The 18,253-nt window shown below is 37.8% G+C and overlaps 1 protein-coding gene across 1 annotated transcript in view; it reads right to left on the bottom strand.

Annotated features, from left to right (window-relative positions):
* Window positions 1-9,410: 9,410 nt before the first annotated feature.
* The window catches only part of LRIG3 (leucine rich repeats and immunoglobulin like domains 3), a 44,878-nt gene continuing 36,035 nt past the window's right edge, over window positions 9,411-18,253 (bottom strand). The window contains exons 13-19 of the mRNA XM_019742463.2: window positions 17,048-17,368; window positions 15,608-15,889; window positions 14,221-14,673; window positions 13,282-13,440; window positions 11,553-11,696; window positions 11,182-11,457; window positions 9,411-9,985 (exon numbers count right to left, since the gene is read on the bottom strand). Coding sequence (XP_019598022.2) covers window positions 9,741-9,985; window positions 11,182-11,457; window positions 11,553-11,696; window positions 13,282-13,440; window positions 14,221-14,673; window positions 15,608-15,889; window positions 17,048-17,368 — 1,880 coding nt within the window. The 3' untranslated portion in view covers window positions 9,411-9,740. The remainder of the gene's footprint in view (window positions 9,986-11,181; window positions 11,458-11,552; window positions 11,697-13,281; window positions 13,441-14,220; window positions 14,674-15,607; window positions 15,890-17,047; window positions 17,369-18,253) is intronic.

The raw sequence follows: 18,253 nt of genomic DNA, 5'->3' as shown, positions 1-18,253 counted from the left end.
ATACTGCTATGCACATTTATTCACTTTATTTTTCTTTTTAGCATTTGTCACTGTGTAACATACCCTATATTTAGCTCATTTAGTTTGCTTATTATCTGTGCTCCACAATAAGTTCAATGAGGGCAGCAACTTTTATTTATTTATTTTTCCTTGTATTCCCTGCAAATAGAACAATGCTTGACATATAAAAAGTGCTCAATACATGCTTGTTAAATGGATATGAATGAATATTAGGCAACTAATATATTTTAAATCTCTTTTTTGCTTTTTATTTTTCTTTTATATTTCTGAAAACTTTTTTTTTTTTTTTCAGGCTGCATTGCTAATTCCACTGTATCTATTTGTCCCCTATACTCTTGGCTGTCTTATCTAGTCACTCTATAATCTCTCTTCATCTCATAACCTCTCAGGACTTAGACTAATGTACCTGTGAATGATTCACATCTCTTCATCAGGAGCATTTTTTCACTCTCCCAAGCTTTAAGAATCTATTGAAATTTCCACTTGGTTTTTTAATAAGTTCCTCAAATGTTATAAAACTTATTGTCTTCTCTCACCAAACTTATCGTGTTCTATGTCCCAGTTAATGGTGCTAATTATCCATCTAATCACAAAAGCTAGAACTTTGGTATTTTCTTCAGTGTCTCCCTCACAGTCACTTCCCATTTCATTTAGAAGATATCTTTCTGGTCAGGATGACATTATGATTTCTTGCTTCAATCTTCACCTAGCAAACATAAACATCTATGTATGCATGTATGGATGTATGTATGTGTTATGTATACATTGCAGAGCCACACTCAAAAATGACATGAACATGTCTATGGATCAGACTCAAGTAACTAAACAACACACAGCAGTAATGGGCTAAAGTACAGTTCTATTAAGCTCTAAGTCAGAGAACTGGCGGATAGAACCAGAAGTTTGACCAAGAGCAAAATTTCCCCAGATGTCAAAGGGAAGGAAGCCAGGCTCACTTCCTGAAACTGGACACTAGGCAGGGCTCTTAATCTGTGGAATGCAATGGAAAAAGCAGTGACCACTGACCTGGCTAAGGTGTTTGTCATCTGTGCACTTGTAGTGCTTAGGCCGACTGGACTTGAACCAATCTGCCTGCCAGCTCCTGTGACCTTATCTGATATGAGCCCCAATCATCCCTAGCTTCTAATATAAAATCTGCTTCCAGACTATGGGTCCAGCAGTGCCCCCTCTGTAACCACTATAGAGGGAAAAGTGGTCCTAAAAAGCAAAGAAAAATTCCAAAACACATAACCAAAACTAACACTAAAAGAGACAAAAATAATGGAATAATCTATAAGTGATTTTTAAATCATTTTGTTTAAGATTCTCAAAAACACAAAAAAGTAAGACCTAGAAAAAACATTGTGAAACACAAACTAGCAGGTATAACTCGAAAAGAAATGATTAAAAACATAAACAGCTTGCCCCCATGTATACATAAAAGAGTCCTTGACTTTTTTTTTAAGAAAAGGACTTCCTAGAATGCAGTTAAAGAATTAGAGAATTCAGATACTACTGAGCATTTGCCTAAAAAGAACACAGAAGGAGGGTAAATGGAAAATATGAAAGATTTTTTGGGGCTCCAAAACACATCTTAAAGGGATTTGAGAATTCAGAAAGACAGATAAGAAATTTTCTAAAAAACAATTTTCCAGAATCGAGGACATGCATTTTCAGATTAAAAGTCTCAGATGTGCTTTTCAGATTAAAAGCATCCTTAGTGTCAGATATGTTAAATAAAACCCCCCATCTAGACCCATCACAGTCAAATTAAAAAGGAAGATAAAGTGAAAAGTTTTAAAAGCTACTATCAGTTTAACACTTTATACTAAGCTAAACCACAATTCAAGAGTGAAGGTAAGATGAAGATCTTTAGACCCACAAGTCATGAAAATGTAGCTTTCACCAAGTTGAAAGAACTCCTAAAGAATATAAGTCATTGGGGCCGGCCTGGTGGCTCAGGCAGTTGGAGCTCCGTGCTCCTAACGCCAAAGGCTGCCAGTTCGATTTCCACATGGGCCAGTGGGCTCTCAACCACAAGGTTGCCAGTTCGACTCCTTGACTCCCTCAAGGGATGGTGGGCTGGGCCCCCTGCAACTAACAACGGCAACTGGAGCTGGAGTGGAGCTGTGCCCTCCACAACTAAGATTGAAAGGACAACAACTTGACTTGGAAAAAATCCTAGAAGTACATACTGTTCCCCAATAAAGTCCTGTTCCCCTTCCCCAATAAAATCTTAAAAAAAATAAAAAAATAAAAAAAGAGAATATAGGTTATCAATATGAAAAATAAAGCAAAATTAATGAAATATTAAAACAAAAATGACTGAAGAAATGATAAAATATATTAACAATCTATCAATCATGTGGAAAAAAATTCTAGACACATCAGTGAAGATGGTGGGGGTGGTGGAGGTGGTAGGAAGCTGTGGGAACTCAGTGTGTAGGTTTGTTAAGTGGTTAAGGTGGTTAAGTCATTATCTTGTTTGAGAGAGGGACAGAGAAGCTTTACCTTTTGTAGAAAAAAGAGAGAGAGAGAGAGAGAGAGAGAGAGAGAGAGAGAGAGAGAGAGAGAGAGAAATGCAAGCTTAAATTTTAGTGGTATCTTCCCAAAGAATAAAAATATAAACATAAGTTCGAAATTAGCAAGCAAAAGGCAAAGTTGAACACAGACAATTTCAGCAATCTAAAAGAAGTCAGAAAAGGGGAAAAATAAATGAAGCAAAGAAAAAGGTTAGAAAGCAGAACGAAATAAAATGGCAGAAATAATTCCAAATATACGACCAATCTCAAATGGTGAAAGCTTAAACTTTATTAAAAACTAACTTCTACCATGTTGGGAAAATTTTTAGGTAAATTCTGATTATAACAGACTTCTTTTTCTTGTGGTAAAAAAAGAAAAACAAACAAAAAAAAAACCCCATAAAATTTACCATTTTTACCATTTAAAAATTTTTAAAATTATAGTTGACATACGTTATTAGTGTCAGGTATACAACATAAGGATTCTACATTTGTATATCTTATGATGTGATCACCCGATAGGTCTAGTAACCATGTGTTACTCTACAAAGTTATGATATTTTGATTCTATTACCTGTGGTGTACATTATATCCTGGTGACTTATAACTGGAAGTTTGTACCTCTTATTCCCCTTCACCTTTTTGCCTACCCTCCCACCAAACAAAACAGACCCATATTAGCCATTTTTAAGTGTACAGCTCAGTAGTGTTAAGTGCATTCACATTGTGAAACTGATCTCTAGAACTTTTTCATCTTATAAATCTGAAAATCTATACCCATTAAACAACAACTGTTGTCCTCCTCCTCCCAGCGCCTGGTCACCACCATTCTTTCTCATTCTATAAATTTAATTGCTTTAGATACCTCAGGTATGTGAAATTATACTTTAAAAATTGCACAGAAGAATTGAAAATGACAGGATTGGAAAAGATACACCAAGCACATAAAAAATTAATCGGTGTAAAATAGATTGACATTAGATACTCCAATCAGGTTAAGCCCTCAGCAACATTGCTTTTTAGGGAGTCGGCCTGGAAGCATCAGTGAAGGAGACCAAGAAAAAATGATCAGCAAAACATGATTAGAACCAAAAGAATGCAGAGATTCAGACAGAAAGGAGTATGCAATAACGTATTAGTCTAGTCAAATAAGGATACATTAATAGGAAGTTAAGAGTATTGGTGATCTCTATTGGTGGTCTTGGCAATAGCAATTTAAAACGAATATGAACAAATTCCTATCTCCTAAGTCAAAGAGGAATTAGGCTTTTGAGAAGTGTGAGAAAAATAGGAGGGTCAGAGGCTTAATGACCTGTCACAACCGTGGAACTAGGTTTTGGCATCAGCGTTAGGGCTGGTCATTGATGCCAAGCTGTTCACTTTTAAAAGGAAGCATAATAAGTTAATGAAGAACAAAGTCAATGAGCATCTTGGGTAGTTCTTCACATTAAATTACTATTTCAAGTTGGGGCAGGAGAAACTGCTGTAATCACACCCAAAAGAATAATGTTCAAGTGCAATAAGCACTTTTTTCTACTTATGTCAGTAAGGCTTCAGAGCAAATATTTCAGGTTGGTAGGAGACCATAGTCCATACAGTCATTCAGAGACCCAGGCTCTTCAACAGGTGAGTTCAAGAAAGGGTAGCTCTGGGCCATGGCTTTCTAATCAGACAGCTGCAGGAAAACGGCGTGTGAGATTTTGTGGACCAGGCCTGAAAGTGCACTTAACATCTCTGTTCACATTTCACTGGGAAAAAGTCACATGGTAACAGACATACCTAACTGCAAGGTGGTTGAGATATGTATAGTAGTTGGGTAGCCATATGCGCAGTTGTTACAGGAAGAAAAAAATAATCTGTTGATGTCACCTGTTCATCTTTAGTAAACTGAACATGAGTTGATTTTCCTGCTGAGTGCTAGACCAAATCATCTGGTGATTGCTTAAAAAAAAAACCCAAATAAACAAACAAACAAAAAAACACCCCACAGATCTGACTTCCTTTATTTCTTCCTAGAAAACGTCTGACTGACGTACAGGTAACTGTTTTTAGTATTTCTCATACAATGACATCCCAGTTGGTTTGCCTGTGATTTCCTCATGTGAAGTTCTATGGAAAACATTGAGGTAAAAGGAAAGGTTTGATTTTGAAAGAGATGTGGATTCTGCCAGATGAGAGAAAAGAAAAAGCATCTCAGGGATATAATTTTGTCACTTGCCTAAGAGCTTCTTGGGGGAAGAATATCTATATTAATGGTGTTAGAGCCTAAGTATCTAAGACAGCACCTAGCATAGTAGTCACTCAAAAAATGTTTGCAGGGGCCGGCCCGGTGGCTCAGGCGGTTAGAGCTCTGTGCTCCTAATGCCGAAGGCTGCCGGTTCCATTCCCATATGGGCCAGTGGGCTCTCAACCACAAGGTTGCCGGTTGGACTTCCGCAAGTGATGGTGGGCTGTGCCCCTGCAACTAACAAAGGCAACTGGACCTGGAGATGAACTGCGCCCTCCACAATTACGATTGAAAGGACAACTTGACTTGGAAAAAAGTCCTGGAAGTACCTACTGTTCCCCAATAAAGTCCTGTTCCCCTTCCCCAATAAAGTTCCCCTTCCCAATTAAAAAAAAAAAAAAATCTTTAAGAAAAAAATGTTTGCAGAATCAAAGAGAAAATATCATGCACAAGGACAACCGACAGTTTGTTGTTACCAAATTTCAAATCTGAGCTGTGCATATGTCAAAATAAAGCCATAGATGTGTATAGGGGCTGGTCAGGGGTTACAGCACTGTCCTGTTGAAACTGGGAGTGGGGGCCGGGAAGGAGGCATGGTTGGAAGGATGGGCTAGGATCAATGTGTGAAAGGTCTTACATGCTGTAACCAGGATTTCAAGTTTAGCCATGGTAGGTTTTTAAACAGGAAGGCAACCAATTTTGATATTAGATTTTAGAAAAATATTCCAGTAATAGTGAAACAATGAGTTGGGTAAGAGACAAAGGACAAGAAGACACTGCTGCAAGGGACAGATAAGGGTCTGAACCTGGCTGTGGCAATAGGCTAAAAAGAAAGGCAAAAACAGCTTTGAGAAAATTCAAGCGCAAAATCAACAAAAGTGGTGATTACTGATGGTTAAACAACAAAGGGAGTACCAGAACTGGAATTGTTTGGGGATTCAGGTGGAAAAAAAAACAGATAATCAGTTTTTTCTAAGATGTGCTGAGTGATCAGTTCCATTCTAGGTAGTTTCTTTAGAATGAGAGACAAATTAGTGCCGGTTACAGGGGCCCTACTAAGCGATAGCATTTAACACATTGCATTGCAAGTAATTATTTATGAACTTGTTTCCTGTCCCACTGATAATTAGGACAAGGATCAATTTTACTCAATTTCACATCATCTATGCAAAACATATAACTAAGTATATAAATAATGTTTGATAACTGATAGTGTGTTAACTCTAAGCTGTAGATAAGTCAAAATAAAGCCATATGTAGAAATATCAAAATAACTACCAAAATATATGACAATAATTTCATGAAGGCATTAGGTGTTGCATTCAAAGTTAAGAAAAAAGTTAGGCTTGAATTAAAAGCCAAAATCAACCATGAAACTCAACCAAGATATATGAAGAGGAAATAATTGTAGAAATCTGTGTAAAATTGTAACATTTATGCATTGTTTTTCCTTTTTTAAAATGTATTCTTAAAAATTCTTTAATTAAGAAATATAATTCTAATAAAAAGTTACATGTGAATATCGGTCATAATTCCTCATGTTCCTGGATAGCAATCATCATATGCCAGGATATAGAATTCAGATCCTTGACAGCAAATAGATTTAAGGATGGGAAACAAACTTGCAATTTTTGCAATAGTGACAATGTATTTGAGCAATTGTGTACATTTCAATCTATAATATAAACTTTCATGTATGTTTTAACTTGATAATATGCCTCAAGTAAAATCAAATACTTTAAAAAAGATACTCCACCACTATCAGATGTCTCAAACAAAAAGAATCCCCCCCCCAAAAAAAAAGTCCCCAAATATTGGGACAATTCAGTATATATTCAGTAAATACATGTGGGCAAACACCCTTCTCTGCTTCTCTGTTGAAATACCAACTAAAATACCTCTGTGCCATTTTAGGTCAAATCTGAAAACTCTCAAGACTGTTTCAGTACTCTCTTATTATACATTAGTTTAAAATGCCTCATGGAAAAGATAAGTTCTGGTAACGGGATCTTTTTAGAATACTGAAATTATTCAATTTGTGAAGAAACTGCCTCTTTGAAGACACTAATAGTTTTTTTGGCAGGACATTGTGTTACTCAATGTGTTAATAGAATGCTGTCTTAAAAAATAGTGATTTCTAAGTTATACTATTACACATGTCCAATTCCAAGAGTGGGAGGGAGAGAGCAGGCATTTTGCAATGACATTTGGTTCTCATTCTCTTTGAATACCAATCTAGCACATCTATTGTAACATTGGCTGTAAATGATTTCCTATCACATTAAATCAAAAGGACTAAAACCCCTCAAGTATGTACCAAGCCCAAGTCACTTTTCCTCGTTTCTATCAAGTTTTTAAAAATAGTGCCATTGGCTTTATTCTGGAAGAAATAACTTGATTTCTTTCTGTAGGAACACTGTGAAAATAATTTGTGAATGTTCCACAGATATTTAATTTTTATAAAATGTTGTCTGCCACAATTAAGGAATAATTTTCCCCAATATCTTAAAATAACAGGTAAGATTATACACGGCAACTATCTTATCATTAGTGTGAAAAAAAAACAACACAAAGTTGTGTGAACATCTATTAGGATATGTTGTACAAGAATTGGTCTTGAATCAGAAAGCACAGAAAGATTAAACTGAAAAATTAAGCATTCTTCCTTAGAAATAAGCCAAGTGTTTTGACATTCATTTACTTTTGTTTTTCTCTTAAGTCTATGTTATTTTAGAATATCTGAATACCTACTAGATTCATTTTGTTAATTCAATATGGAGTCTCAAAATTATATATATTCTTTTCCTGCAAATGTCAGAGAGAAATTGAGCTCCTTCTGTTTCTCTACAGCTAAGATTATATGCAATCCATAAATTCCAGCACACAAGCAGAGTAAGAGAAAAAAAATCGTATTCATGTAGAGTGAGTGTAAGTTTTGAATTTCAGGCGTTAATGATTTAAACCTTTGTGCTTGAGCCTGAAAAAATTAAATCCTTTAAAAGAAGTTCATAATTATTGAATAGGCCCCTAGTGGTGCTGACATCACATCTGGCAATAATGAAGGCAAATTAACAATAAGATTTGAAAATCTGGCAATATGATAAAGGCAAAGCATACGAAATCACTTCTCTGCACATAGTCACTGGTGGTACAAGGAAGAATCAACTTCCTGTCGTGAACTCTGGTGTCTAAATTAAAGGAGGAAAATCTTACTGCAATCTGGCTTCCAGGCTTCTGGCTCACAAACAACAAAGCTCAAAACTCACTAAGCAGGAAAACTTTACCCCACCATATCCTCTGAGAAGAATCTGTTTTTCTAATAGCTGCTTTCAATTTCTTTCAAAGAACTGACAATGACATAAATTTACACCTTCAACAGATTAGATTTGAAAGCTTAATGTGCTATATTAACTCCTTCCATGCCAATTTACCTTGGGCAAGAGAGTTTTTGTTTAAGCTACAGATGTGAACAAGGATTTACTAACAAAAAAAGAAAAATCCAGTTTCATCAGCATTATTAAACTTAGTTTCATTCAATTACTTCAAACTATGTCACTTAATTTTGAAAATGACTATATTCATTTTTTGCTTCCATATGCCAGTCAAGTAATGACATTTTCACCTAACTACTATTTAAAACAAATATTTTAAAGTGTTGCTTAAGTAACAGATACTGAATTTTTAAGCAGATCTGTGAACAAATTAGAAAAATATTTTAATTCTTAATAATATTGCAGAATAGCTTAGAAGCACCCTTTCTATAAGAAATGCTTATCCAGCAGGAAATCAGTAAAAACAGCAAACAGTTCTACCAGCATCCCATTATAATCTGGAACAGTGGATGAAAATCTACCTCTGCTATAGCCGTTTTAACTACAGAAATGTGCGATAAACTATTCACTCTCGTTATAATTAAAGGGATGGTGAATGTGAAACTATTTGGAAAAGCACAAGGTATTAGACTACATAAGGCATTACTATAATTAAGGAAACATAGCTTGAGCAGCAACTTAAGCAGTGGTGGTTGTACTATACCTTATACCAGACTACAACAAATAGTTTGTTTGTAAAGTTAGAAATAAATTAATGTACCTCAAATTTTTGTGGCTCCTTCTCATTTACTACCTTGTTTCCCCGAAAATAAGACCTAACCAGATGATCAGCTCTAGTGCGTCCTTTGGAGCAAAAATTAATATAAGATCCGGTCTTATTTTCCTATAAGACTGAGTCTTTATAATAAATATAATATATAATACAATATAATACAACGTAATATAATATATATAATACCGACTCTTATATTAATTTTTGCTCCAAAAGACGCATTTGAGCTGATGGCCTGGCTAGGTCTTATTTTCGGGGAAACATGATATGTGCTTTCAGATACACTAATCTGAGTCTGTATTACAACAACCATGGTAGGTAGGCAGAATGGTCATTTTTTGCTCATATTTTAATGTGCTGTGTATAATTTCTATCAATTTGAGAGACATGCTAATACAAAATAAGCCTACAATGTGTTAAAAACAATAAAAATGTTATTGTATAGGTGTGGCTTGGGATCAAAATGACACATTTTATTAAATGTAATGTGCAAAATAAAATGAAGTGAACTCTATTCAAAAACAGTACACGACAAATATTATTTAAAATGCTTTAGTACTTATTTTCAATAAAAAGAAATCTGGCATTATAAAAATACATAAAATAGTCATGGATTTATACCATTAATTTACATAAGATATTTTTTTGCATAAAACAGTTATAAAATAGTTAAAAAAGGAATTCTTATATGAACGTTACTCCCAGTATAAAATTTTTATAACTTTTTGTAATTTTGGTCCATCTGTATAAATAAGGCATTTTATCTTTTTAAAATTCTTAACTCCATTTAAAAACATAAGATTCTCTCTCTTTTAAATAAAAGTCCACTTGAGGTAGCATGTTAGAACTCTTTGGTCCTATTCAGTCTATGTGTCCAAGTCATAAGACTGAAAATTTGGAGTCCTGTGGTTTTCTAAGGTCTGTTTATAGGTACATGTGTGATTTCCTTGCTGAAAATCTGTCCTTTCTTTCCCATCTTCCTCTGACTCAGAGTCCAAGTCTGGGGAAGAATGAGCTTTCAAGTGAAAGCCTCTTGGCTGACAATCTGATGGCTGTCCAAAGCTTGAAAAGGCATCCAGGTGAGGTCTCCTCAGAGGCTTTCCAAATGTTCCTGAAAGAAAAAAGCTCCTTGAATATATGGGTCCTTTTGCTAGCATTTAAACCAACAAAAAGCATCTCTCAAATGGAGCACCTTACTCCTGAGCATGAATAAGCATTTCCTACAAGTCAAGTCTACATTATGGTCCTGGGGTGTGTATCTATGTTACGGAGAGAGAACGTACAGAGTGGAGCTGAGGATGTATTTACCCCCCTCTTATATACATGCATCCATTCTTGATTACTTCTCATGACCCACACTGATATTAACCATTGGGCAATGAAGTTCCCCAGTATAAGTTCTCCCAAAACCCAGCTTTAGGACTTGAGAGCCCACAATCTCCATGAAGAGCATTTAGACAGTAACGTACAAATAAACTGTGCCTGAATAAAGAAGTTTCTGTCAAAACAATCCTTATGTCACGCCCTTTCATTTTTGGGAGGAAAACATTATTCAGTTAACTCAAATTCTTGCCTCAGTTGTATAAAAGATATTATTTTCATAAAGGAATATAGGTAATTATCCTGTGACAAAACATAACATTTCTTAATAGCTGGGTAAAATATTTTACAATTCTACTTTTTAAAAAACAAGACAAATTGTGGTTTATGTTCCCCTATCTCCATTCAGTGAAAAGATGATCTCAGTTCTTCCATCCCACTGCTCCCATGCACTAGACTAAAAAAATCCACACACGAATCTTGTTGACAGCCAGTGTGTACCGCAACCAGCGAGGGTCTCCTTCGCCAAAGGTAGTCCAGCTTGGCTGACGAGCAGTTGTTGCCAGGTAGGACGCCGCCCTCCCTCCGGCTGTGGGTTCCGCTGTCAGCCACCAGACATCCCAAACCACAGTCACGCAGTGCACACAACTCCACCCCAAAGGCTGTTGTAGCCCAAAACCACTTTTTCCACGTGGCTGACAAATTAAGCTCCTAAGTCACTCCTGAAACTCTTGTGTTCTAGATGATGCCACACACAGTGTTACCCCAAAAGCTCCTAGGGCTTAGTTGTGGATTAGACACATAATAATCAAGGAAAATCCCCCATGTCGGACTCCGCTTTTAGAAACATGTATACTAACAGAATGTCATCACAGCATAATTAAAAAACATTTTTCACCAGTTTGGCATTCAAAGCTCTCACTGCTCTCTGACATGTAATGTGGAATGAGTCCTGAGTCAAGAGAGCTCATAATTTCATAAACTTACCCATGAACGAATTACTCGAAGTAACTGATGCTGGCTCTGAACTTGGACTAAAATCTAGAGAGGACTTGTTTAGACATGCATTTTTCATTCCCGGTCCTTCATTTTGAGCATAAGTAGAGTTGATTAACTTCCTCATGTGTGAAGGCCATCCTATGTCACTGACACTCTGTTCGCAGGGTTCTTCTGAAGGATGAACACATGGGTAGCACTCCTTTTTCTTTGTGTAACTGGGCTCACAGTGGTCCATTAAAGCTGTTCTTGGGTCAGGACCACACCCTTTTTAATTTTGAGACAATATCAGAAGGAAATAAGAGTTAGTGCTTCTAGAAGTCTCTCAGGAAACAGAACTCAGATCTAAGAAAACCACATACCTGTATGATAGGCTTCAAAAGGATCCGAGCCATATACATTTCCCTTCAAATACACAGGGCCTGAGGGTCCCAAAAAGGGACAAAGGAATGGATCTGTGGCAGCTTCCACATCAGCTTCACTGCTGTTGTCAACATGGCATGTCCCTTTAAAACAGATATCTTACGTCACTGAACCAATTTTATTCAATTAGCATTCAACATTCTCTCCACTTTTGGCATTTTCCATGCTTATAGATGGAAATTTTGGAGACAGTATCATACAAAGGAAAAAAACAACCTGCAGCAATCTAGGGCTTTTAAAAAATGTATTGAAGCCTCTGGATGAGTAATTGAGCAACCGTGTGACATCTTATTCTACTATAAGAGGACTTGGTTAGCTGTCGTACTGGACGTGTAACCTGGCTGCTGGCCCCAGCTTGTTTCCAAGAGAAACTGATCTGTGTCTGGATCCTGCAGCCAAAGCAGCCGTGACCTGAAGCATCTTCCTCCACAAAGTCACAGATGAGGACCACAGATGGGCACTTAACAAAGGACCTCTTAAGGCCCAGATCAAAGATGAGCTCAGTCAAAAAAAAAAAAAAAAAAAAAAATCCTATTGTGAGTATCTGACCTCAACAATCCAGAAATGATATGACAGTTAGTAGTGGACACAACAGTTGAAGGACAAGAGATCCGGTGAGGGTTAGGGATGCCATGATGAGCCACGTGCCTGGGGAGCAGGAACCGGACAGGCAGAGAGTGGATGGTGGTCTTAGAAAGAAGCAGACGTGCAGAATGTGCCTGAGGAATGCTGGCGGCTTGCTGAGAGCAGACCAAGCTCCAGCCCAGCACCCAGGTGGCGCAGCACTATTATGCTCCAGTTCTGCCCCTTGAGCCTTCTGTGAACATCTTTTCAGTAAACTTGTTACATTTGAATGAGCGTGGGCCTCTGCTCTTTGCAACCAAATGAGTCTAACCAGAACATCCACTTTTATGCTCAAATCTTCTGTTCCATCTCTACCCCTCCTATCACCGCCTTGGCCAAGTACTTCACAATTATTAATTTACTTTTTGTCTCATCACTGACTAAACTGTGAAATTGAAAATAAATATGCTTCCCTCCCAACTACGGAGTCCACCACAGAGCAGATACTCAATAAACGCCTGTGGGAAAAGATGATACCATGTTTGAAAGTAGCTTCAATAGCTTCTACTTGATGAGCCCTTCATATGTGCCAAAAACCATGTAGTTTTCCACTATGATTTTACTTAATTTTTCACAACAACCTACTAGGGAAGTTCTATGGGGAGCGTCAGAAGTGGGTTTCGAACCAACTCTGTGCTCTTAGTTATGCACCTCAGTTATTCTTCTTAAAACGACACAGTTCTTAGCGCAAGAGTCAGAATTAGATTTCTCTAATAAAATTGTTTTTAAACATTTGACTTTTAAGTCCATACATGAAACCAGCCGATGTCATTTAAGTAAAGGGCACATTCAGGGCCAAAGAATATTTATGACGTAAAGGAAATACTATACTGCATTCAGGAATTAAACTTTACTTGACCTATTTGTCTTCTTTTATTGTCAGAAACAAAGATTTTTCTAGTATTTCAGAGAACTTATTCAATTTTAGCTTCGCTAGTGATCTTAGCCCTAAGATTAATTTCTAGTGAAAATTAGTATTATATTTGAGCCTTCCATCAGATTATTTCAAAACAATGACAGCCCACATTAATTTTAAACACTCACCATTGCTGTCATGCTGTGGTAAGAAAAATCCGCCCCCTGAGGAAGTGACGAACTGGTGGTGGCTTCCACTTTCCGAGGAGACGTAGCCATCCTGTCTGTCAGCTAATGTTCCCTGAGATGACAAATAACTAGGGATATCTGCCGGCAAGTTGGTCTCATCTACAATCAAACAACAGCATTCTATTAACCAAGAATCATCGTAAGTGCCCCATGGGTTCCCCCGATGAACAATATATACTGTTTCGGTTTCTGTAAAAATCAAATCTACTCCTCCCAAACCATCTTGATTGTTGCAGTACTCGGGTAAGGCTGCTCTGGAGAGCATGAACTGATTTTCTACTTTATTGCCTGTGGGATGCCCCTCCCAAATTTCAAAAACAACCAATGTTTAAGAAGACAAAGATTTAGGAATTTTCACAGATAGTATCTCTCTTGAATCAAGCTTGATTTCTGCCATATTCCTGACTTAACATTACCCATCAATATAAGAGTTTGCACATATTAGGCAAGCCACAGCCCCTCTCCCACTAATGACCAGGATCCTACCTGGATGCCTGCACACACGTATGCACATAGGCACACAAGACAAACCAAAAACTGCAGCAGAGTCTATACCTCAGACCTAAAGGGCTATTCCTAGTTCTCTATTACCATCTTGTGAAGGAGCCAGACTGTTGAACTCTATGATTTTCACTATCTCACAGCCAACAGGATATTCTGATGAGCTTTTAACAAAAAGTAGTGCTCTCTCAACATCAGCTTTATTTTGGGCCCAGGTGTTATTTTTAGCTAACCGTATTTCTGCAGCTTGAAACAAATGAGTCACCCTCGTGACACGGCCTCAGTCTGCGAGACACACATTCTAGAAGAAAATTACTGCAGAATCACATACACACAACACGACTGCTGCAGCCTGTGCCAAGCTTCTTGTTTACACACCTGTGTTGGTAATACTGCAATCTTCGTTCCTCCGCCTGGTGTGGTATATGATGACCACCCACACGAGCGACGTGCCTACCACACAGCAAACCACCGCTATGATCACAACGCCCACGGTGGCCCAGCCGTCATCATCTAACGATGAGGCGGTCATCTGAGGGGAGTCGCAGGTCGGAGTGGGGATCACACTGAGGCGCACGTGGCCTCTCTCAGTGCCCAGGGTGTTAGACATTTCACACGTGTATTTCCCAGCATCACTGACATCCGAGTCCACAATGATCAGCAGCTGATTGCCTGCTGCAAAAAAGTGCCTTTCAGTGACCACCAAAGGGCTGTCATCCTTGGTCCAGTTCAATTTGGGAGGAGGACTACCTCCGGCGATGCACTGCAGGACGGCCGTTTCTCCCTTGGTCACAGTTCGGTCTAATAGAGGCCGCAAAAATGATGGCGTTTCTGAAATGACAGGTTACGTTTTTTCTCTCTTAAATGGGGTTAGGTTTTGCATAAAACCAAACACTTGAATTTATTAAAACTGGAAGTTAAAGTTTTATTCTCCCACAACTTCATATGCACGCTTCTTTAAGAGCCTAAACATACACAACATTTGGGATTTCATTTCATTATTCAGCCGCCATTTAAGGATACGATAATATTTACCATTTTTTGCCTCAATCTCTCTCTCTCTCTCTCTCTCTCACACTCTCTCTCTCTCTCTCTTAAGACTGGGGAATGATGAAAGTGGGGCAAAGCAAAACATCTGAGACGTTTTTCAGAAACAGGAAATGTGTAAAAATAATTTCAAAAACTAGAGTGCATTAAAAAATTCAGAACATTTATATTTCTAAAGAGAAACTTTCTAGCGCTGGGTGTCCAGGCCTATATTAAGATTCTGAAAATAATTTACTTTTATTAACTGGTATTAATAGGTTACTTCAACCCCTTTAAAGATACACATATTAACATGTTCACATTTTTAAAAAGCATTTGTTTAGGTTACACATAAAAAACAAACTGATTTCTAGAGCTGAGAAAGGAGTAGGTTCTTCCTAATTTGTTCATGTCTATTTTCTCATATATTCTTTATAGTGTTAAGATACTGGTGGGGAACGCATGATGGGAAAAAGGGATGAGGGTGATCCCTACAAGAAAGGGAAAGTATTTCCCCATCCTCAGAGGACAGGAGCAGATTCATCGCACTAGCCAAACACTTAAAGATGTAATGCACTCCTGACTTCAAAGCGAATGAGAAGCCATTTGTTCTCTCCAGGAAAGGGCAGTGTCCTGTGGCTTACCTCTTACTCTCACAACTTCTGACACTTAGGGCTGTTGGGGAAGCTAGTATCGCTAGGACTACTTTATATCACAGAATCTGAAAATACCCACTTACCTAGGACAGTCAGAGTCGCATTTGCAGAAATGCTTCCTGCACTGTTCTGAGCTGTGCAGCTATACACCCCGATGTCTTCTATCTTCACATCCACAATAAAGAACACGTCATCCTCAGGCATAACATGCATGCGTCGCTCCCTCGCGGCGGGGAAGTCTGTGCCCCCATCCTTTTGCCAGGCTATCTGTGGGGCGGGGTGTCCCAGGGCAGCACACTCCAAGCGTGCCATGGCCCCGGCACGGATGGTAAGGTCCATAGGGGTCTTGGTGAAAGAAGGGAGCACTGAAATCAGAAGAATAATGTGGGCATTAGCGTTATGGAGTTTTAGAGATTCAATTTCATTCTTCTCTTTTTGTTTTTGGTACCTTTTATTTTTTATTTTTTGGTCACTTACAAATGTCCCGGACATAAGTAGGGCAGAGGTTACTTCCATATCAGACAAGGGAGCTGAAGTTGAGATGGAAAGGTTAAATGACTCTCCTAAGGTTACTCAGGTAGAAATGATGGAGTCAGGATGAAACACAAGTCACCTGATCTTCAGACTGAAGGTCTTTCTGCTATTTTCTAGTTACTTTTTCGTTTCCTCAGTAATTATCTAAGATCTTGGGCAAATCAGCTCATCTCTTTGTACTCTGACAATTCCTTTTTTTTTTTTTTTTTAAAGTCCGTCTTGGCTCTAACATCCTGTGACTTTAGATATGGGTTTCTGTCCTACAATTTAAACTCAAAATTGTTCTTTGTGTCAGGCCTCTGCGATCATTTGTTGAATGCATTAATGAATCATATACAAAATCTTCTGCCATGGAAGATATAAACAATTAAATGATAAAGTGGCAAGGATCCTACTATAAAACTGTATACCTGCTTCACAAGCAAACGATGATATACTTTTATTAACAGCAGCTAACACTTACTGCATTTACTGAGCACTGACTGGTTTCCAGGCATTCTTTAAACAAATTATTTTATTTAATGATTATCATAGCTCTATAAGGTAGATACAATTATCTGTAATTGACAGATGTAGAAATGGAGGCACAGAGATGTTAAGTAACTTGCTCAGAGTCACACAGTTGTAAGCAGAAGTGGCAGGATTCAAACCCAGATCTCTGAGTTAAAGGCAGTGCACTTTAACATTGTACTTCACGGCCCCCCACATCAAATTAATACATTGTGAACTCCCAAAGAGCAAAAAAGTGTTTGTTTCATCTGTGGGTTTCCCACCATACTACATATGGGGCCTGTAACACAAACATTGCTTGCTTAGATACAAATAACCAAGAATCTTCATTTTGTGGAGAGAGGGGTAGGGAAAGAAAGGGTTAGCTGGAAAAGTGTAAGAGCAGAGGACAGGAATAGGAATAAGACAAAGAGGAAACCAGGTACTTTCTGCTTCTAAAAGGTGTCTTTAAATGTAAAAGGAAAAGTCAGATCACGTACTATTTACTGTAAGCTTGGCTTTGACAGAGTAGGAAGAACCGAAGTGATTGGAGATGACACACTGATATTTCCCTTCGCTGGTAAATTCCACATTGCGTAGCCGAAGAATGGTGGTGTACTCCATCACCTCGCCACCTTGGGCCCGGAGGTGTGCATAATTTTCCATTTCAGCATCATGCAGTAGTTCATTGTCTTTTTTCCAAGCAAAAGTCATTGGGGAATCACTGCTGCTGGCAGCCGAGCAGATAAAGCTCAAATTGGAACCTTTTATTGCTGATTGTGTTTCTGGCTGAACCGTGATCTGGGGTTTAGGAAAATCATCTGTTCAAAATGGAGAGGAGGAAATAAAACAATTTTAAGGCTTGAGAGTCCAAATGCTACTCAGATTTGAACACCAAGAAACTCAAAACAAACAGTGGCTTAGGTTTTACCCTTTGTGTATGTTTCACAGATGGACCAGCAGCCTCAGTGTTGAAATGATAGCCTGGAAGAGTGTTTATAAAGGACTTCATTCATTGTAAATAGAGACTGAGACTTATTTATCAATCATTAACTGAGAGGAGACTGTTATTTTGGAATACAGTTTATCCCCTCCCCCTTGTGCTTTTTTTAAATATAAATACAAGAAAAAAAAATCAGTTAAGAAACTTCTAGGCTCATGGGCCATCTTTAAATGTTACTATTAGGAAGTACAATTTTCCCCATGTTCTCCACCTATAAGGAGCAGCAAAATTAAAAAAAAAAGAAAGAAAATCAAACATCAATAATGATAACCAATATCATTAAAGACAGCAATTAACACATTTACCAAAAACAGAATCCATTATTAAGAGCAGTAATGTGTATGTAGAGTAGAAAAAAATAGTCTTGTAGTGAAGGAAAAAGCACCTCCCAACTCACTGTGAGAGCCTGGCTTCAGCTTGGAGCTTAGCGTGGACAATCAGACCGCTCTCTGTCAGCTACATTATAATTAGAGCTAAGCAACTCTTTCATTCCAAACATTTATTTTTAGTTTTCTGTTACTTTTTGGAAAAGTTACCTTTTTGAACTTTAGTTTCTCAGAGATGATCTAAACCTAGAAGGAAACATCTTAGATCTACTAAAATGTATTACTTGGGTGCTCTGAAAAAATAACGTGTGTGTGTGTGTGTGTAATGTTCTGATAACTGCAATGCTGCTAATTTCCAATGTCATGCTTGCATGTTG

The sequence above is a fragment of the Rhinolophus sinicus genome, linkage group LG02 (assembly GCF_036562045.2).
Source record: "Rhinolophus sinicus isolate RSC01 linkage group LG02, ASM3656204v1, whole genome shotgun sequence".
Taxonomy (NCBI): domain Eukaryota; kingdom Metazoa; phylum Chordata; class Mammalia; order Chiroptera; family Rhinolophidae; genus Rhinolophus; species Rhinolophus sinicus.
The sequence above is the reverse complement of the archived record's forward strand: the minus strand, read 5'-3'. Positions and strand labels throughout refer to the sequence as shown.